The sequence below is a fragment of the Phaseolus vulgaris genome, chromosome 1 (genome assembly GCF_000499845.2).
Source record: "Phaseolus vulgaris cultivar G19833 chromosome 1, P. vulgaris v2.0, whole genome shotgun sequence".
NCBI lineage: Eukaryota > Viridiplantae > Streptophyta > Magnoliopsida > Fabales > Fabaceae > Phaseolus > Phaseolus vulgaris.
In genome coordinates, this window is record NC_023759.2 from 31,442,958 (window position 1) to 31,464,153 (window position 21,196).

Genomic DNA, 21,196 nt, shown 5'->3' on the forward strand with positions numbered 1-21,196 from the left:
AAAACTAATTTAGAAACCAAATTTTTTTTAGTCTCTAAAATGGTTTCTAATTTAGTCACTATAGCAACTAATTATTTTTTGGTCTCTAAAAAATGGTTTCTATTTCATGATTTTCTTGTAGTGTAGTATGATCTAGACCATGATGAGCAACCCCTTCCTTAAAGTGCATCCCAGAATGTAAGTTTAATTATTTCACATTTTTATTATATACTAAATATTTTAGTTATTCACATTGTTTGTATTTTTTTACAGGTTTTTACAAATCACATCACTACTATTTCTACTTCATGGGATGCATTTTATATTTCATTTGCACTCTTTTTATGTAATTGTATTATTGAATATTTTAAGTTCTAGTACTTTTAGTTTATTTCTAAAGTACAATTTTATTTTATGGTTTATTTTAATTCTAAGTTCTATTTTATGTATTATTATTCAATTTGAATGATTTGGATGGATGAAATTATTTAAATGGCTTTGTTTACCTGGATGATTTGTCTATTGTGAATGTGGTGGGGATGATGGGCATTTGTTATTTTGAATTGTGAATTTGATTGAGATTTTCTATTATGTAACTGTTATAGGTAAAAATTGCTAGAAAAAAAATGTTTTTTTAAACCATTAATGCATCGCCCAAGCTCACACAAGTGTTTTTTAATTTTTTTTTCTCAAGTTATGAGCCGACCTGGCCGATGCCAAATCTGATGCCATTTTTTTTTTCAGTTCTTCGTTGGCCAAACTGACGCATATGCATTACATTTGCGTCGATTTGGCCCACACATAAGTCGATGATATTATGTCGCTTTTATGTCGGTCTGGCCCACACAATTTGCATTGCTCGTGCTTGATCAGAAGGTCTAGCTCAGGACCAACCAGTAGGTCAATGGAAAGGAGGATTCAAGAAGGTTGAGACTCTGCTACTGATGGCAAAGAAACCTTTTTATATGTATTAAAAAATGCCATAACCTAGTGTAGTTTCTCTAGAGTAGAATTTATTTGTCTTGCTCAAGTAAAGTAGGAAATTTAGTTGTAATTTTTCTTATTTGAATTAGGGTTGAAATTAGGCATCTAAAAATCAACCTAGGTTAAATTAGGGTTTCATTAAGACTCCTAATTAACCTAGACCGGTCATTTAGACCTAAATTAGTCACATGAAGCACACCTAGGTCATGCTTGCAATGTGACTTCATTTAGGCGCCATTTTCAAACCCATTGCATTTTGAATTTTCACACTCTTTTTTGTAACCCTTGGCCAGACCTCAAACCAATTTAAAGGGGTGTTTGACTCATGAATTAATAAGATTAATTTTGAGTGTTATACTGCCAAGTTGCTAGCTCTTACACTCCTTTGTCTAAACCTCTCGAGGATAGACACCTTTGGTCTTCTTCATCGCCTGTTTAGGTGATATGGTCCAACCAATTACTTTCCATACTCTTCATGCACCTTCAAGGAATTCATAACTCCATTGGAGACCTCCTTGTTCCATTTTGATACAACCCAGTTAGCCAAGCAAATGACCAAGGACACAAGCGACAATTCACACTATGATCAGTCGTCTCAGTATACAAAGCCAGGCCCCACCAAACCTCAAGAGAGCACCAGCATAAGAAGAACCAGATATAAACGAGAATATCATAAGTTCTTCCTTATTGTCTTTCCACAAGAGAAGTTATGTAAATAAATTGGACTATCTTTGGGGGTCCAAATAGAAGAATAAACTAGAGTAAAGTATGCTTAGTAATTTGAGTAAGGTGTGCTTATTAATTTGAGTAGGGTGTGCTTATTAATTTGAGTATGGTGTGCTTATTAATTTGAGTAGGGTGTGCTTAGTAATTTGAGTAGGATGTGCTTAGTAATTTGGGCGTGCCAAACCCACCTTTCATGACAAGTGCTTCTAGGTTTAGAGTTTCTTTGACCTACTTTCTAGAAGGCTTCTCACAAATGACACCCCTACCCCTCTATTTTGTTCTCTAAGACACTTTCTCTCGTATAAATAGAGTGTCTTGCCTCATGTATTTCAGACTTGATTTTGAATACAGAAAAGAAACTCTGCAGGAGTGATTTTGTGAGCTCTCATTTTTGGGTCTTATCTTGAGTGGGTAACATCTCAAGTGACGGCTCTTTGCGCCACTCATCTTGGAGTCCTCCCCTCTTCAAGTGGCGTGACATCCTTCTTATTCCACAAGCTCTCTTCATCTCTTTACCCTTATGAAGTGTACATTCACACTTACTTAACCATTTGGTTAAGTTCGTGTGCAGCAGGATTCCCACTATCGTTGCTAAAAATCAAAATTCATAAACAAAGTATCACCATAAAAAAATCAACTCACATCATATTTCCTACACCAAGCTTCCGCCACTTCTCTCAAAATTCCTAGAAAAAAAATTGAAATGAAGGAAAAAAAAATTGGAATGAAGACACAACCGTCAGTAGTGACCGACGAGATCAAATTTTTCGTCACTTAGTCAATCAATTTTTCTATCAAAATGAATCATAAAACAACATGCTACATTTGATAATTATATATATGAAATGAAGTAAGATCTATCTCATTATAAAAATACATAATATCTTATATCACTTCATATATATATATATTGTATATATAAATCTTTCATTATTATTAAACTATATACAAAAAATTCTATTAATATGTAATTATGGTGTAATAATTTGATTTTTTCTTATATGATTATTTTGTATTTTTAGTTAATTTTTTCTTTAACGAAATCCTTATATATTTCCACCTCATTTCTGACCAACTTTTTTGACCTATTTACTTCATCTCCCATTTCACGAAAGAGCCAAAAATATGAATGACCATCATGATCATGATCAAACGGTAGCTATTGTTTGGGTATATATGATCTAAGTCTGCACTGCAGGCAATAATAGTACGATAGCGCAGAAGGCAGGCCCGCCGGAGCAAATATTCTCTCTCCCAACGCTCTATCCATTCCCCTCCTTCCACACGGCATACATTCTAAACAAAAAATAAATACACAATATATTTTTTAACATTATTGTAATTTTTTACATTTATTTATAAGTTTAGACCTTTAAATATTTTATTCTAAAACAATTGATGTTTTAATATGCCAACTCTAACTAATATTTTTTTCTCAAATATACTACTATTTAATTATATTAATCACTAGAGAGCAAGATTTTACATAGTAAACATTTCTTAATTTATTTATATATAATCACTAAAAAGGAGAGAGATATAATTCAGAATGTGGAGTTTAAGATTAAGTCCAAGAAAAGTTGTATCTTGAAGTGTAAATACAACTCATAGAGGGTAAAAGCCGGCCATGTATGTCGATAAAATCAACACAATAACAACTCCTATATATAATCCTTATCCATTTTCAAATCAGTGTGAGCTAACAATTCATCTAAGCAATAACATTTGCATTGACACATTTGTTAGCACCTCCACAACTCCTTACTCCAAATCAAATGGCTTCCTCTTCTTCTTCTTCAGCTCGCCTTGCCTTCTTTGCCATCTCCATGCTTCTGCTTTCATCACTTTCTATGGCTACTGATTTTGTTGTGGGTGATGACAAGGGTTGGACTCTTGATTTTAACTACACAACGTGGGCACAGGACAAGGTTTTCCATGTTGGTGACACCCTTTGTATGTTTCCAAAACCCTAGCTACTTCCTCTCAGTTTGATCCCCACTTTCCATACTTCTCAAAATTATCACTATGCTCTTATATCTGCTTTTGAAATCTTCTTTCTTTACTGTGTTATATATCAGGTTAAATTATTTAAATATTTTAAATTAAAGATTAGTTTAAAAATGATGCACAAGTAGAGTGGTTTGATACTATAAATATTTGGAGTTCCTCCACTAAGATGAAGAGTGTCTTATGGCAGGGTTCAACTATGCGAAAGCGAACCACAACGTGGTGAAAGTGAACGGAACACAGTTCAAGGAGTGCAGTTTCACAGCAGAGAACGAGGTACTCTCCACCGGAAAGGACAGCATCACGCTGAAAGCCGAAGGAAGGAAGTGGTACATTTGCAGCAGAGGCAACCACTGCGCCAATCATCAAATGAAACTGCTCATCACCGTCGAAGCTGCACCTCCCGCACCCGCTCCCACTTCCTCCGCTTCTTCTCTCATGGCTTCTCTCTCTGGGGCCCTCATCGTTGCCCTCGCACCAATCCTTGTCTGAGATCAACGCACCTGCCATAGCACCAATTCTTAGACCAAACACTCTTATTTCGTTGTTCGATGCATTCTCATCATTCGTTTTGTTGTTTTTCTTTTACGCTCGTCTCAATGACAATAATATGTCTGATTTGATTTGGACTGTAAGATTAATGTTTGTGGACAACACCATGATTCGTTAGTCTTATTACCTTTATATTTATAAATAAATCATAATTCTTTCACGTGCTTTTAAAACTCTTTCTAATTCTTTGGTTACACTTTTTATTTTAGAACTTTTTTTCTTTTGTTAATTTTTCTCGTTAAGCTTTTCTCAATAGTTATAAAAATTATTCTTATACAGTGGAAGGTTCGTTTTTCTTTCTGTTTTGTTTTGATTTATTCTTATTATTATTAATTTTAATGTTAATACTAATTTTAATAATAATATTATTAATAATAATTGTATTGGTCAGAGTGTTCAGAACCTCAATCCAAGTGTTTAGGTATGGTCAACTCGATTGTGCAAGTTATGTCTACCTCGGTCTGTGTCGGGTATGAATCCAAAAATGTGTTACGAGGTCAACCTAGATTTTTTAGTAAGTTTATGTGGAAAAGATAATTAAAAATAACAGAATAAATAATTGAATTGGTTGAAATATATTATTAAATGCAAATAAAAACAATTAAGAATGTTTGTACCAGAAACTAATAGGTATACGGTGAACAAATTATTGTTAAATATTATATTACGAATGTTGAGATTATATTCTCATTTATGAAAATTGTTGAATGAATGTCTATGAAAGGGACTTGAGACTTGAGTAAAGGTACGATTTTCCGAAAGCTCATCATCCTCAATGCATCATCTGCAATAGCCTCAACCGCCCACATGAAAATGAAGTTTCCCTCGTCGGAAGGAGGGGTGATCGTTATAAAGGTTGACCAGAAGATGACACGAAAGTATTATGAAAGCAGCTTGAAGAATCATAGGGGAGCTTATGCAGTAACTATCTGGAGAGCCAGGATGGATAACAGAGGTGCCAACTAGCAATGAAAGGCGACCAGGACCTACGGGAGAGGTTCAGGAAAGGGAGATAAAGGGGAAGAAATTCAAGCTCGGTACCACGCTGCGCAAAGAATTGGAAGCCAATGTTATCTCAATGAACATGAACAATTTTGCATGGTCGTTCGCCAACATGCTTGGAATAGATCCAGACATTTTGCACCATCGACTTACCATAGATGAAAAGGTCAGGCCCGTGGTCCATAGAAGAAGGAAGTTCAATTAAGAGAAACGTCTCATCATCTGAGAAGAAACAAGGAAACTTGTGGCAGCTGGCCATATTCGGGAGATCCAGTACCCTGAGTGGTTGACGAATGTCGTATTGGTGAAGAAGGCAAATGGGAAGTGGAGGATGTATGTTGACTTCACTGACCTGAATAAGGCCTACCCCAAGGTTCTTACCCTCTACCGAGCATAGATTCCTTGGTGGATAGCGCCTCAGGATGTCAGTTGTTGAGTTTTCTGAATGCATTTTTAGGGTATAATTAGATTCTTATGCACCTGAAGGATGAGTGCAGGATAACTTTTATGGCTGAGGTCGCCAGTTACTGCTACAAGGTGCCTTTTGGTCTGAAAAATGTTGGCGTGACCTATCAAAGGCTCATGGACCGAATTCTTTCACCAATGCTAGGGCGTAACATCCAGGCGTATGTGGATGACATGGTCGTCACCTCGGAGAAGGAAGATCAACGTGTTGCCGACCTGAAAGAGTTATTCGCCACTATAGCGAGGCATAATTTGAAGTTAAACCCTGAGAAATATGTGTTTAGTGTTGAAGCACAAAATTTTCTCGGTTGTTTGTTGACCAAGAGAGGAATAGAGGCAAACTTGGATAAATGCGCAACAATTATAAACATGAGGAGTCCAACCAATGTGAAAGAAGTGAAACAGTTGACCGAGCACATGTTCCGCCTTGTCTCGTTTTCTGTCAGCCAGTGGAGATAAGGGATATCCTTATTTTCAATGCCTCAAGAAGAATAACCATTTCGCGTGGACTGATGAATGTATTTCATTACGCTCAAGGAGTATTTGGCCAGTCCACCAATTCTTGGTAAGCCAATTCTAGAAGTTCCCATTCGACTGTATTTCTCAGTAACAGATCGGGCTATTAGCTCGGTCATTTTACAAGATCATGAGAAGATCCAAAAGCCAATATACTTCTTGAGCAAAGTGTTGCAAAGGCCGGAGACTTAGTACCAAGCTACCGAGAAGGTTGCCCTAGTTGTGGTGTTCACAGCTCGGCGACTTCGCCATTACTTCCAAAGCTTCACTGTTATCGTAAAGACCGACCTGCCCATCTGAAAGGTCCTCCAAAAGCCTGATATAGCAGGTCGGATGGTCCGTTGGGTGGTTGAGCTTTCCGAGTTCGACATACAGTATGAACCACCCAATCAAATGTTAGGTGTATACAGACTTTATGGTGGAACTTACATCCAAAGACCCCCAGCCCGATCCTAATGATTTCCAATGGGTTTTGTAGGTGGATGGGTCCTTTAACCAGCAAGGGAGTGGAGTTGGGGTCATTTTAGAAGAACCGAATGAGCTCTTAATCGAGCAAGCCCTAAGATTTGCGTTTAAAGCGAGCAACAATCAATCCAAGTATGAAGCCTTGATAGTAGGAATGTTGTTGGCCTAGGAGTTGGGAGCTCAGAGTTTGTTGGTGAAAAGCGACTCATTGCTTGTGACTGGGCAAGTCATAGGCGAATATCAAGCCAAGGACACGCAACTAACCTCGTACCTCAGATATGTAAAGATCTTAAGAGTAATTTTTTCTACATTTGACCTTGCTCATATTCCAAGATAGCAGAACTCGCAAGCAGACCTGTTGTCTAAGCTAGCTAGCTCGGGAAAGGAAGGTAGACAGAGGTCGATAATCCAAGAAACCTTAAAGCAACCCAGGACAACTACAAAGGAGTTGTCGAGGGTGGGTCACCTGGAGATTTTGCAGGTCAGCCCCGAGCAAGGGAAAAGACATTGCTCGATGGTCCAGGAAACGTTGAAGGTCCCGAGGATAACTACATGCGGGTCCCTTGAAGATGAACATTTTGAGGTCATGTCTTCAACTAACATCACTGCTTGAAGGGTTTTGGAGAATAAGATTGCTACTAAGGTCAATCTGGCAAGCGTGGGGTTGTAGTGGATAATTTGCTTTGTTGCTTCAGTGGGGAGAAAGAGGAGACTACAAGCCATTTGTTCTTTGAATGCAGAATAACTTGACTCATGTGGAGACTTTGTTATGCTTGGGTAAGGTTGAAGTTGACAGATCATCTTGAGCATGCCTCACATTTTTTGAATTTTAACTTGTTTGACGCTCCCATTGTCGTTAATCTAGCTTTTGGAAATATCTGGATTGCTATGGTAAGTAAGATTTGACGTCATATGAATAAGCATATTTTTAAGGGAGGAGTGATTGATCATTTTGAATTTTTCTCCTTGGCTCAGTTGAAGGTATGGTCTTGGGTTACTCCCAAAGTTCCTTCAGTTTGTTTTTCCTTTTCACATTGGTGTCTTGATCCTTTGGTTTACATGTTTTCAGTTAAAAACAAGTGATCTATCTTTGGTTAGGTAGTTGTTTTGTTGTTGTGAGGGTACGTTGTATTTGTTTTGAAAATTGAGGATTTCTTTGTCCTGTATGTATAAGGGTTGAAGCATCCCTAAAATGGTTCACATTTATTTATTTTTCATTACCGATAAAAAAAATTATTTTACAATATAAATATAAATATATATATATATATAATAATGTAAAATCGATTATGGTATATAACATACTCGATTATGTTTATATATAATATAACGTATAATCCATTATACATATAATATAATATAATTATTATAATTTTAATTAAATTATAATTTTTTATAATATTTATCTATAACTATTTTATTAATATTTTTATAATTTAATTATATTTCTCTTATGTTTAATTGTATGTGTAGTGGAACAGTGTAAAAAAAGATAAGATACAAAAATATGTTTTTATTATGTTTTTCAACAATTGGATCTAAATTGAAGATGTTCCTGCGTTTCCATTTTCACAAATAATAAATCACTTTTATCAGACTTAGCAAAGGACTCATAAACATAAAAGAAGTAAATTATTATAGGAAGTTTGTCGTTATTGACATCATTAAAATTTAGAGAAGCATTCTAGTTGTGAAAATAGGAATGAGCTTGAGCCATGAGGCTTTTGCTTACATCTGATATGTAACTTGCTGCAACCAATATGAGAACCATCACAAGCATGAATTTTAGGGCAACATCTCTAGTTGTTTCCTGCGCTACCCTCTTATCATCATCTTCTTCAAACTGGTATTCTTCCATATCATTTTCTTCTGATATTTCTCCTTTTCTCTTATTTCCCCTTTTCTCTTCCTTCATTTCTTGCTCCTCATGAAGAATCAGAGGGCTCTTCTTCGGCATCACCACCGAAAGAATGCTCTGCATCATATTGCCATGAATTGCATCGTCGTTGCAATATGATGGGATTTCGAATTCTTTCTTGAAACGTTTCCATCTGTTTCCTTCCGAAGGACGCTCCCCAGTTATTATCAGCAAACCAACATGGTTTATCTGAATTCGTATTTGGTCTCTCTTAAAACCTGAAAACAACTTTTCCTTCTATCATTCTTACATAACTTTTTCTAAAGCTTGCATTTCTATAAATTAACTCCATTTTATTATTTTAATTATCATAATATGGGGTGATTTTAGTTTCTTCATTAATCTTGTATATTATATATTTGACACGTATATGTTGACCTACCTTAATTGCAGTTTTTGTTTTCATATATGTTAAACAACCCATGTGTTAAAAATACGAAGAGTGACCAACGAACCAAAAATTGAAATATTTTGAGGATCCAAATTGCGCAATTAAAACCTAAAGATCAAATAATGGTAAGGGTTTTATTAAATAAATAATTTCTGAAATAATTACTAATTTCAGAAATAGATATGATTTATTTATAAAAAGGTCGAAAATCGTTTATTTTTAAAGTTATCTGATTAAACAAAAACATAACAAAACTGAAATATATTTATTTTTTTAAGAAATATTTAAAATAAAAAAGTCACCCATCATAATAATTAAAATTATTTTTTATTTTGTTTATGATATTTGAAGTAAAATGAATTTCAGTCCCCTAAATTTAAAAATAATGATTTATTAGTTCGTCAAATTTTAAAAAAAATCTGGACCCTTCAAAATTACTATTTAGATGTTTTAAAAAGTAATTGGATTCTCTTAACTCAGTGTACACTAAAAATGGATTTTTTAAAGTTTGATGGATTAAAATGGTTATTTTTAAAATTTGGAAAATTAAAATCGGATTTGCATAATCAGGCGATAAAGCATAATTAAACATAACTTGAATACTAGTGAAGGAAGATTCAACAAAAATGCTTTTTACGAAGAGATGAAGCTATTGAAAAGCATGCGAAGTTGATATATTTGGAGAAATGCAATGGAACATGCCTGGAAGATGAAGTTCAAGGGTGTCACGACCCTCTTCTCTACGCCACACAAACAAAGGATCAAAATCTTCATAAGACCTATTGGCATGTGCATGCTTGGGAATTTCCATCAATTCCAGAAGTTTGCTGTGTGAGATACTTTTAGGTTGAAGATGAACCAAATAATATAGTTTGTTTTAAAAGATATGAAGAAGAGAAGAGGCTTGTAAGGTAAAAAGGGCTTCAGGGTTTTCTTTTGGGGTTGGTGTTGAACAAGAATTATCCCTTGTTAACCTTGTCAAGTCTCGTCACCCCGAGGGTTAGTAATTTCTAGGGTTTATATTTAGAGAGATATACTTCTATGAGGAATGGGATCATTCGATTCATGTTGTTCTATTCGTGATAACAAAGCATGTAAATGATATACGAGGAAGCAAACCATGAGAATTAATGAATATTTTCTACAAATAAAAAAGGTTCCATGTACTATTAATTCTAAAAGAGAGGAAGCAACCGAAAACTAACTTTTATTCAAAGCAAAAATTGTGGTAAGAAGTCAACCAATACTTTATAATGCCATTATTAATTCTTATTTTTTTTTTTTTAAATTTAGTTTGAGGTGTTGTATGAACAATTACCTAATGTTTTTTATATACTTTTCTGAGTAAAAACAACAATGATATGTTATTATTAAAGTTTATTAATATTAACCATGTGTTAGAGATAATTCAACCTGATTTCACTACAAGAAAAATATAATATTTCGTGGGTAAAAAACGGACGAAATAGGCCAAAAACAGACGCATAAGCGTCAGATTTAGTTGGCCAGCAGTCCAAAATCTTGGAAGCAAATAGAAATTAGCGTGGACGAAAGAATTCGACGCACGTTGCATGGGTCAAGCCCACACAAAACAGACGCAAATTGCATAAGCTAAACCGACGTCAAAGTGACGCAATTGCGGTGGCTTATGCATGAGCCAAACCGACATAAAATTAAAATATTGCCTATGCGTCGGTTTGGTCGACGAAATGAAAAAAAAAATTAATACCAGATTTTGTGTGGGCTAGGCCCACGCAAAATTCAATGCACATATTAATTAATATTTTAAAAAAAGCTGGTGTGGGCCAAAAGCCGACGCGTAAAGGGATGAAAAAAAAAACAGTTTATTTTGTTTCTAGCTAGTTTACATTGTAAACAATAAATACCAACCAAATCACATTCATACAAATTGCTATCATTCACAATACATCCACAATACAAAAATAATACAAATAGTTAAACAAAGTCTTTGATCCATTCAAATATTCAAAATGGATATGACACTAGCGCAGAAATGCTAATCAAATGCGGCTATTTTACATTTACAAATGCGGTTATAGAGCCGCATTTGATCAGCACGCAGTTGTAAATCAGAGAAATACAAATGCGGCTATAGAGCCGCATTTGTAAATGTGATTTACGAATGCGGTTATTTGAAATAACCGCATTTGTATATTCTTTTGAATGAGCTCGCATTTGTATATTCTTCTGAATGAGCTGGGGTTTTAGGGGCACGTTGTTGGTGAAGAGTGGAAGGGGAGAAGAGGAAACACGGCAGCTGCGGTGAGTGCGGCGGCGGAAGCGGTGGCGGAGCGGCGAGAGCGAAATGCGACAGCGGCGGAAGCAATGGAAGAGTACACCTTCAAAATGCAGAGCGAAACTCATTAAAAACGAAAGCAATATGGAAAGCGAAAGCCATTGGAGTTCAATGCAGTTGTTAGGAGCAATGGAAACAAGAGAATAAGGGGCAATGCAGTTACGTACCTTCGAAAATGAAGAACTTCGCAACCAGAGAAAACAAAGAACAGATGTGAGCGCAAACGAAGAATGAACGAAACTGTTGAGCGCCTAAAATTTTTAGGGTCAAAACCATTTACAAATGCGGTTATTTAAATAACTGCATTTGTAAATCAAGCTTTTTGATTTACAAATGCGGTTATTCAAATAACCGCATTTGTAAATCAAGCGTTTTGATTTACAAATGCGGTTATTCAAATAACCGCATTTGTAAATCAAGCGTTTTGATTTACAAATGCGGTTATTTAAATAACCGCATTTGTAAATCAAAATAATTTCAAAAATGCCACCGCGTTTTTTACGAATGCGTTTAAGTGCTGAACCGCATTAAATAAGGAACGTTCTTTTCTTATTTTAGTACTAGTGTGAATACTTAAAACAAAAATTAAAATTGTACTTTACAAATTTAACTAAAAGCACTAAAATGAATCCCAGAGTGATGTGGTCTATGAAAAACTGAAAAAAATACAAACAATATAAATAAATAAATGAAATAATTAAAATACTTAGAATATAATAAAAATGTCAAATAATTAAACTTACAGTATATGATGCACTTTAAGAAGTAGGTTGATCATCCTGCTCTGGATCATACTCGTGATCGAATTGAGTTGTGCTATTGGAAGCATTTTTGTCATGTACTATTGAGATAAGTTTTTCCTTTATAACCTTCATCTCATCCTCCAAGTGTGCATACTTCTGACTCCACATACTAATTTCAGCACAAAGCATTTGATTTTCAATCACTTGCTCAGATTGTGAAGTGCCGAAAGCAGAGGCTTGAGTGAGGGAAGAGACTCCTTGGCAGAAATTAGCAGCCAAGTCTGCCGTACCATACACTCAACCTCTAGTCTTTCTTCCGGCAACTTCCTTCCAAGTTTGAAGCTTAGTTGCAGGATCAAGTTGGTGGACATTAGTGCTAGAGTCTTGAGAACTATTTACTTGAAGGGCCCTCAAGCGCTCGTGATAGTTTTCCTACATAGATCATTAGGAAATGAAAATGTTAGAAAATTAAAATATAAATATAAAAAAATTTAAAAGAATAAGTTACATAAGTTTCAAGAGCACGAGAATCAACCCATTCACCCTTCTTGTTTGTGTGGGTGGCCATAAATAGTTCATAAAGTTCTAGAGGACGACCATATTGACGTTCCTAATAATGTTGTACAATTAAAAGCATTATAGGTTGCAAATGTAAAATGATTTTCATGTAAGGCAATGACAAGTACTTACCAAGGTCACTGCAATATCTGAATGTGATTTTCGACCTGTGGAGTGCAGTGCTCCACCACGAGCTGAACCCCTATTGGCTTTATTCTGAGTTGATTTATCTTTGAATTGTGGTGAATCCCAATAGTTTAGAAGCTTAGCCCATGCTTGCTTACCTATCCAACTAGGTCGGACACTCTTTGCCCTAGCTTTGGCCAACATGTCAGAAAGTCTTTTTCTGACATTAGACTCGTGGACTTTTTTAATTTGGCACTCATCTTGAGGTGCCCAAGTGACTCTAGTATGTTAAAAACAAGAAATAGTTTGTTTCAATTTTCCCATTTTGGTTGATCTATATGAAATTGTAATTAAAAATTAAAATTACTTGAAAGTCAGTCCATCATTTCAGTTTGTCCTCCTCAAGCATGACATCATAATGATGATATGGACCTCTGAATTGAGACCGAATGCAATGTCCAATGACCTTACTAACAAAATGATTTGGCGTCCAACTACAATACAAACAAATCAAATTACAAACATAGTAATATAAAGATAAAATCAAATATACATTTAGGATGACTTACCCTCTACCAAGAAGTCGGATGATGACCCTACCAGTAGGGTCACGTTGGACCTCCTCAGGGGGGAGGTCATGCTTTGAAGCAGCAGTGGCACCATTGTCAACATGGTCAAAGAGGCCTTGCACAGAGCCAACAGTAGTCGAGACAAATGGAGAAGATGTGGTGTGGACAATGGGATAAGGAGTAGTATGCACAAATGTACCAAGGGTGGTCTGCACAAATGTACCCGGGGTGGGCTGCACAAATGTACCAGGGGTGGAAAACTCCAAGTCTATGGAGTGGTGTAGGGACAGTCTGACGGTAAGTCGGAATAGAGAATGATGGCCTTGGTGGTACTGGAATACAAAGAGGGTGTGAAGATGATGAAATATGTGTGTGATGAGGTGATATAGTGGGGTGTGGATAAGCATACCGAAATTCTCCATGCCCAGAGGACGAGGGGACGGTGGAAGACGGTGTTGAGGAATGAGATGAAATATATGGATTACCAGGATCAGACGGTGGTAAAATACCAGAATAAGGGATGCTTCTCAGGTCTACACCCCACGTGATTATTTGTAATTTTCTGGCCCAATCTGTTGCCCATATTTTTTACTCTCAGCAAGCTCTATTTAATTTCTACACCCCACGTGACTATTTGTAATTTTTTGGCCCAATCTGCTGTCCATATATTTTACTCTTTGCAACCCCTATTTAATTTCTACACCCAATATCACTATTTGTAATTTTCTCGCCGAATCTGTTGCCCATTTTTTTACTTTTTGCAACACCTTTTATTTTGTACATGCATCACCTTTTAATTTTTTTTAATAACCAATGGAAAAATGATCTAAATGTATTTTCTTTTAAGTCTATTCTCGGCAGCACCAATATTTTCTTTTAAAGACAATACAAAAATTAAAAACTTCTAAATGCATTTAATTATTAAAACATAATCAGTGTGAAACTTCTACATAATCATTAATTGAACATAATCCATGGAAAAAGTAAATAAGAAACTTCTACATCTACACTAACAAAATGTCCGTATTATATTAACAGTGTCCATATTAACAGTCCATCCATATTAATAGTGTGTATACAGATTTAAAAAAATTTCAAATAATATGTTCATTAACTTGTTCAAAATTTTTAAAATTTTAGTCTCATCAACCTTCACACCGCATGCAATATTCACATATCAACACACAACCCACCAGAGACCACAAGACACAGCCCAACAGAGACCACAAATGCAACAGAACAATTTTAAAACTTTACCTGTCCAACCTGAACATGTAAAGCAGAAGGTGGAGCTCAACAAAGAGGCGTGAAGAAGACAAGATCTGAAATGAAAAATAAGAAAACAAACATTGACAGGAGATGGGACCGCAAATGGAGAAGAGGCAGAAAAGGAAGACGATAACAAAAACAACCAGTGGTGGAGCACTGACAGCGACGATAGACTATGCAGTGGTTGAGTGAGTGCAGCGGTGGAGCAGCGGTCGACCAACGGTGGTGGAGGGCAGCTCAGGGTAGTTGGAGGCAGAGTAAAAAAGGGGAGAATCAATTTAGGTTTTTTGAATAGGGAAAACGTGAGTGGGACGGGCACACACGATCAAAATTTTCTTAGATAGGTAGACTATGTGTCAATTACGTTCAACGCATAGCTTAAATATAATTTAATAAAAATTAAATTAAAACTTTCAAAAATTTAATTTATTTTATTTTAAATTTATACAACAAATAAATGAATTTAATGTATAAAAAAAATATATTTAATTTATAAAAAAAATTCTTTAATTTATACAAAATAATTTAATTTAATTTATACAACAAAAATAATTCATTTCATTTATACAACAAAAATTTATTTTAATTTATACAACAAAAACTTAATTTAATTTATAGAATAAAAAATATATTTAATTCATACAACAAAAAATATATTTAATTTATAGAACAAAAATAAATACATAATTAAATTGCTATCATGAATATAATATACTCAATTATTAAAATTGCTTATGAAACTCTCTTTTAGTCTTTATAATCGAATTTTTAGTTCAACTCTTACCATATCAACTGCAATAAAAAAAACACAAGTACATATACCTTAAATCCAAAATGTCAATGGGCTACGGTTATAAACTTATAATCCAAAATCTAATGATCAACTCTATTCCATGATTTTAAATTCATTATATACTAGACTCAATTGAAATGGAGGTATATATGTTACATTTATTAAGAACTAAGTCTACTAAAATTACTATGTCAAAGACCTACTATTCATGCAATGACAATTGTTTTACATGGTACAACATTTATGATCTTTAATACGAGGTCAATGACATACAATAAAATAACCTAAATCTATAAATTTGTTATTTAGTGCATTGGGAAACTCTATTAACACACTTATAAGGAATATTGCACATGAATCATCTCGTGACTCAAAACTTACTATATTAGTATGTGTTTCAATTGGTAAACATAAATGTCTTTTTGGAGATTATATTCAATAACTATAACAATTACATTTATAAAACATGTGATCAAGTTTAGGGTAATTTAAGAATTAAGCATAAGTTACTTACTCACACGTTTAGTCTTAATATATATGTTTCTATCATAAATATTCTCGATAAATCTTTAAAATGATCTTATGTTTTATTTATGACAAATAACATTCTTTAAACCACAATGGATATCAAAGTAAAATTACCAGTTTATTTAACCATTACACAAATATGACATTCAAATTTGTTGAAGTTATCAATAAAAAGTTTTATCTCAATTTTTTATTTTCTTAACTTTGATTTCAGATTTTAAGATAAAATGATTCTCTATTTTAAATACATCCATTACATTTTACATACATTAATTACTTCATGTTAAATTCATATTTCCAAATTTATATATATTTTACATAATATTTATAAAATTTAAATATGTATTTTTTTACCCAATTATTATTTTTCTACATCTTTCAATTCTTTATAAACTTTATAAGATAATTTCTTTAAATAATTTTAAATTAAACACTTAATCAATTTAATAAATTTAATTTAACTAATTTATATCAAAATATAAATACTTATTATAATATTATAAATTAAATTAACTTAAAATAATTAATTTTTAAAATATTTAAGTATTTTATATAACATTTATAAAATTTAAATACATTTTTTCCTTTACACAATTATTATTTTTTAACATTTTTCAATTATTTTTAATTTTTTTAAGATAATTTTTAAAATAATTTAAAAACAAATACGTAATCAATTTAATTTAACTAACATATACCAAAATTATTAAAATTAATTTTTTTATTATAATATTAAAATAAATTAAAATAAATACAATAAACAAGTAAAAATTATAATATTTATTATCACGTTATATATTAAATAAATATAAAATCAATAAATTTTAAATAAATATTTATTATCATGTAAATTTTTTAAATCTCTACTTGCGTCCGTTATGCGTTTGATGGCCCAAGAAAAATTACTTTGTGTCGGTTTTGCATGGGTTTAGCCGACGAAAACCGTGTTCACACTTGGTCCACGCAAATATGTGAAAGCTAATTCATTGTTTTCTCTTAGTGTTTATCGAGTAAAAATGGAATTTATAACCACTACACCAAATAATCTTTATGATTATATATTATAACAATTATTATTTGATTATTATTATTAATTTTTTATTTTTATCATTTACATATAGTTATATTTAATACTAAATTTTGCTGATAAAAAAAATGTTTAATATTAAAATCGAATATTGTAATTACTTAATGCATTTTTCTAATTTTAAAATATATTATTTTTGTCTTAAAAGTGATTTATACAGTGAATAATAACAATTAGAAACAACTACATATAAAGAATAAAAATATTTCATTTTCAAATTAGAGAGACCAAAATAAAATTAAAACCAAACATTAAAAAATTTAGGAAGACAACATGTACGCATGTTTTAAAATAAAACTAAATATAAGTATAAAGGTATATCATTTAAACTTTTACATTTTATTTGTTAATTGTTTGTTTCCTATAATTTTATCTAAAATAAAAATCATGTGAATAATACTATACTAGAAGAAATTCACTTTGAAACACTGATATTTTTTTATTATTTTAATATATTTTAAACAAAATAAAAATATTACAGATAACAATAGCAAAAGATGAAAATCTATTGTTTTTAAGAAGATACTTGTTAACTTAATTTTTATTATGTAAAATTCATTTTAAATTAATCAAAATGAAAGTGAGAAAAGTAACCCACCACATTAATATTAGAACTACTCAATGGTTGATATGTAAAAAAATGGCAACGAAACCATCAACCTCGACCTCTTTTTACTTTTTCTATAAAAGCTAATAATCTCTTAAAATTAGAAAAAGGTAAAGAATAATAAAATATATTTATGTCCCCAAATCTCAACAAATCTTTTTTTCAAAAAAAAAAACTTTCATATTAGACATCACTATAAAACTTGACATCTCAACTATAGTGACACTTCAAGTAATAAACAACAATCACCTGCTACTATATGAAAAAATTATTATTAAAAAAGAAAGAAAGAAAGGAAATACAAACAAATATGGGAGACTAGACCAAAACCCATATATAAAAAATCTAACTAAAGCAATACTTAGGTAATCTATAATTATTAATAAAGAATTCTAAGAAAAGACTGCTAGAACATCAGTGCCCCCAGCCACTCCGCGCCTCCTTTCTCACTGAACCTCTGTGTCAGACAGCGAGCTGCACCACTCTAGATCGTTCGCTGCCACTGCATCCGACTTCCTCGCACCCTTAACTCCACCTTACGTTGTGAAAAAACAATCGTGCGCACAAAAAATAGAATGTTAGTGTTTTAATTTATTTAATTAATTTTATAATAAATATTTGTATGTGTGTGTTGATTAGTTAGTATTTTAATTTATTTAATTAATTTTATAATAAATGTTTGCATGTATGTGTTGATTAGTTAGTATTTTAATTCATTTAATTAATTTTATAATAAATATTTGCATGTATGTGTTGGTTTATATATGTATGTGTTCAACATGTTGATTATGAGTCTAAGGGTTGTTTGACCCTCAACATATTTGTTTTAATTATAGTATTTGTATTTATTGAACATGTTGATTCTGAGTTCGGAGGTGTCCGACTCTCGACAATTTTGATTTAATTGTAGTATTTGTATATCTTGAACACGTTGATTTTGAGTCTGGGGTGTCTGACCCTCGACAATTTTGATTTAATTGTAGTATTTGTATATATTGAACATGTTGATTCTGAGTCCAGGGTGTCCGACCCTCAACAATTTTGATTTAGATTTTCTTAGTTTACCAATTTTATGGATATGAGTTGGATTAATGCACAAATAAGTGATGCTTACGAAAGAGGGGTGGAAGAATTCATACAGTTTGCAGAACATAATGTTGTTGGTAATCATAATGGAGTAAGAATATGGTGTCCTTGTGTCAATTGTTTGAATGAAAGGATATTAAATATTTCCAAAATTAGAGAACACCTTTTCTGTGATGGATTTTTGAAAAATTATACAATATGGAAGTGGGATGGTGAATTGTTACACTTGCAAAGTGTGCGCGGAGCTTTGGAGTTTGTTGATTTCTCAATGGACGATAGATTAGAGGACGTGATTCGTGATATGGGTGCACAATCTTTTGCTAATACAGTTTTTGAAAATATGTCTAATGATGCAAAGACTCTTTCGTATCCTGGTTTAACTAACTTCACACGATTATCAATAGTATTATTAAGGTTGATGAATTTGAAGGCAATAAATGGATGGACCGACAAAATCTTTACAGAATTGCTTCAATTGCTGAAGGACATGCTTCCAAAAGGAAATACATTACCCAATCGAAATTACGAGGCAAAAAAAAAAACTTTATCCGATAGGTATGGAATATAAAAAAATACATCCATGTTCTAATGATTGTATTTTATACAAAAAATGAGTATGAAGATTTAAGAAGATGTCCAAGGTGTGGTTTGTCACGTTATAAGGTTAAAGTTAGTCAGAATGATGGAATTGATGAATTCACAAAGGAAGATCATCCTGCTAAGGTTGTTTGGTATCTTCCAATAAAATCCAAGGCTTAAGTGTTTATTTGCAAATACAAATGACGCTAAAAACCCTAGGTGGCATGAAGATAATAGAAAATGTAATGGACTAATTTGTCATCCAGCTGATTCTTTGCAGTGGAAGAACATTGATAAAGAATTTTCTGAATTTGGAAAAGAATTAAGAAACTTAAGACTTAGATTGAAATCACATGATGTGATTCCAATAGCAAAGAAGAGAATGATTCTTGACATTCTTAGGAATCAACTTGAGTTGGACAATAGTTAGGCACTTTTTCTTAGAATTGGATCAATGTTCTAAGTCAAGAACTCACCAAAACTAGCACCAAATCCAAACTCATATGGAAGTTCCAATTATAGTCAAATTGAACCGATTAAAGTGGAAGAAGAAGCAATTGCACCGTATAGAATTGAAAAAGAACAACAATGAACCGAACAAAATGAATTAAAAGGCAAGAAAACTGAATAAGAGTGCTGGAAAATGAAATGCACCGAACCAAACACAAAGAAGGAGAAGAACAGCTGCTGGAAAAACTAAAAGCCGAACCAAAAACTCAAGAACACAAACTCAAAACATGAACAACAAAAGAGAAGAAAGGAAGGAGAGGAGAAAGCTCATGAAGATGAATGTATGGTTGGATGATCACGCCACTAGAAGGACGGATGCTCCTAGATGAGTGTGCAAGCCGCCACTTGAGGAAACCATGGATCCATCAAGATAAGACTAGAGAAGAAGGCTCAAAGCTCTCCAATGCTCTCTCAAAATTTGAGTATAGTTTCTCTAATTAAAATTCAAATCTGAAATGTACAAGGGCAGCACCTATATTTATAGCCTAAGGGTGCTGAAAAACAAAGCTAAGAGAATTCAAAATTCCCTCCTAAAGCTATTAGAACCGGCGCCTAAACCAAGCATGAGGAAGGTGTGACCTCTTCCTTCACTTTGGCACCTCCTTTTCTACTCCTACACCTATCTACTAACACACCCCCCCTCCTAAAGCTCCTAACTATAGACTAAAAGATGCTATAACAATAGAGGTTTCTAATGTTTCCCTCTAATCACCTTCAACCAAAGAAATTACAAAAAGAGAAAATAATTGTCCCCTAGCTCCTAAAGCTTTGAACATGCTTCTTGTAAGCCTTTGAGGTGGGCTTTGACCTCCATGGGCGTCCTCCATTTGCACCTCTACCTCTTCTTGATCTTGTTGATTGGCCTCCATGTCCACTTGAGCTTGATCTCCATCAATCTCTAGTCCAAAACAACCTGGAAATAACATAGATGTTTATCTTAATCCATTAATTGAAGATTTGAAATTACTGTGGAATGAAGGGGTTGATGTGTTTGACGCGTTTAAGAATGAATCTTTTCGATTGCATTCAATGTTATTTTGTACTATCAATGACTTCCCTGCATATGGAAACTTGTCAGGTTTTAGCGTGAAAGGTCATAAAGCATGTTCAATATGTGAAGAGAATACACCATATAAGCATTTGAAACATGGAAGGAAGGTCATGTATCTTAAGCATTGTAGATTTCTAACGAAATACCACACATATCGTAGATTGAAAAAAACTTTCAACGGATACCAAGAACATGACATTTGTCCCATTCCATTAAGTGGCCTTCAAAATTATGAAAAGATAAAAAAAATGTTAATGTGCCTTTTGGATGAAGAAAAAGCAAATTATGACTAAAATATGGAAGAGATCGATCTTTTTTTTATCTTCCATATTGGTGTAAGTTAGATGTGAGACATTGTATAGATGTAA

At 33.2% G+C, this 21,196-nt stretch overlaps 3 protein-coding genes across 18 annotated transcripts; 1 reads left to right on the plus strand and 2 right to left on the minus strand.

The window, feature by feature from the left end:
* The first annotated feature begins 3,464 nt into the window (after positions 1–3,464).
* LOC137815866 (blue copper protein 1a-like) lies at positions 3,465–4,188 on the plus strand. Its single transcript, XM_068618978.1, has 2 exons — positions 3,465–3,642; positions 3,887–4,188. The coding sequence occupies exons 1-2, from the start codon at positions 3,465–3,467 to the stop codon at positions 4,186–4,188; spliced, it is 480 nt and encodes a 159-aa protein (XP_068475079.1).
* Positions 4,189–8,311: 4,123 nt separating this feature from the next.
* Positions 8,312–9,947, minus strand: LOC137816144 (inactive protein RESTRICTED TEV MOVEMENT 2-like). The gene is made up of 2 exons (XM_068619227.1): positions 9,708–9,947; positions 8,312–8,832 (listed from the first exon to the last, which is right to left on the minus strand). Exons 1-2 carry the CDS (start codon positions 9,814–9,816, stop codon positions 8,381–8,383), a joined length of 561 nt encoding a protein of 186 aa, XP_068475328.1. The 5' UTR covers positions 9,817–9,947; the 3' UTR covers positions 8,312–8,380.
* Positions 9,948–10,904: 957 nt separating this feature from the next.
* LOC137813922 (uncharacterized) lies at positions 10,905–14,942 on the minus strand. Of its 16 annotated transcripts, XR_011081542.1 has the most exons (8): positions 14,749–14,936; positions 13,728–14,640; positions 13,319–13,650; positions 13,117–13,243; positions 12,756–13,029; positions 12,601–12,675; positions 12,066–12,497; positions 10,905–11,978 (listed from the first exon to the last, which is right to left on the minus strand). XR_011081542.1 is itself a non-coding variant. In XM_068616406.1 (6 exons), exons 4-6 carry the CDS (start codon positions 12,951–12,953, stop codon positions 12,363–12,365), a joined length of 408 nt encoding a protein of 135 aa, XP_068472507.1. In that variant the 5' UTR covers positions 12,954–13,029; positions 13,117–13,243; positions 13,319–14,640; positions 14,749–14,936; the 3' UTR covers positions 10,905–12,362. The 16 variants fall into 16 exon arrangements, 4 of the variants coding, with proteins under 4 accessions (XP_068472507.1, XP_068472508.1, XP_068472509.1 ...); XR_011081541.1 differs by having other exon boundaries at positions 10,905–11,365; positions 13,319–14,640; XR_011081543.1 differs by having other exon boundaries at positions 10,905–11,365; positions 12,609–12,675; positions 13,728–14,936.
* Between the last annotated feature and the right edge of the window lie 6,254 nt (positions 14,943–21,196).

Coding starts and splice junctions, on each gene's coding strand:
- LOC137815866 (XM_068618978.1), top strand. CDS start 3,465: ATGGCTTCCTCTTCTTCTTCTTCAGCTCGCCTTGCCTTCTTTGCCATC. Junction 3,643..3,886: donor CCATGTTGGTGACACCCTTT/GTATGTTTCCAA, acceptor GTCTTATGGCAG/GGTTCAACTATGCGAAAGCG.
- LOC137816144 (XM_068619227.1), bottom strand. CDS start 9,816: ATGGAAATTCCCAAGCATGCACATGCCAATAGGTCTTATGAAGATTTT. Junction 8,833..9,707: donor CCTTGAACTTCATCTTCCAG/GCATGTTCCATT, acceptor AGTTGTTTTCAG/GTTTTAAGAGAGACCAAATA.
- LOC137813922 (XM_068616406.1), bottom strand. CDS start 12,953: ATGTTGGCCAAAGCTAGGGCAAAGAGTGTCCGACCTAGTTGGATAGGT. Junction 12,676..12,755: donor CAGATATTGCAGTGACCTTG/GTAAGTACTTGT, acceptor CAACATTATTAG/GAACGTCAATATGGTCGTCC. Junction 12,498..12,600: donor CAAACAAGAAGGGTGAATGG/GTTGATTCTCGT, acceptor TGATCTATGTAG/GAAAACTATCACGAGCGCTT.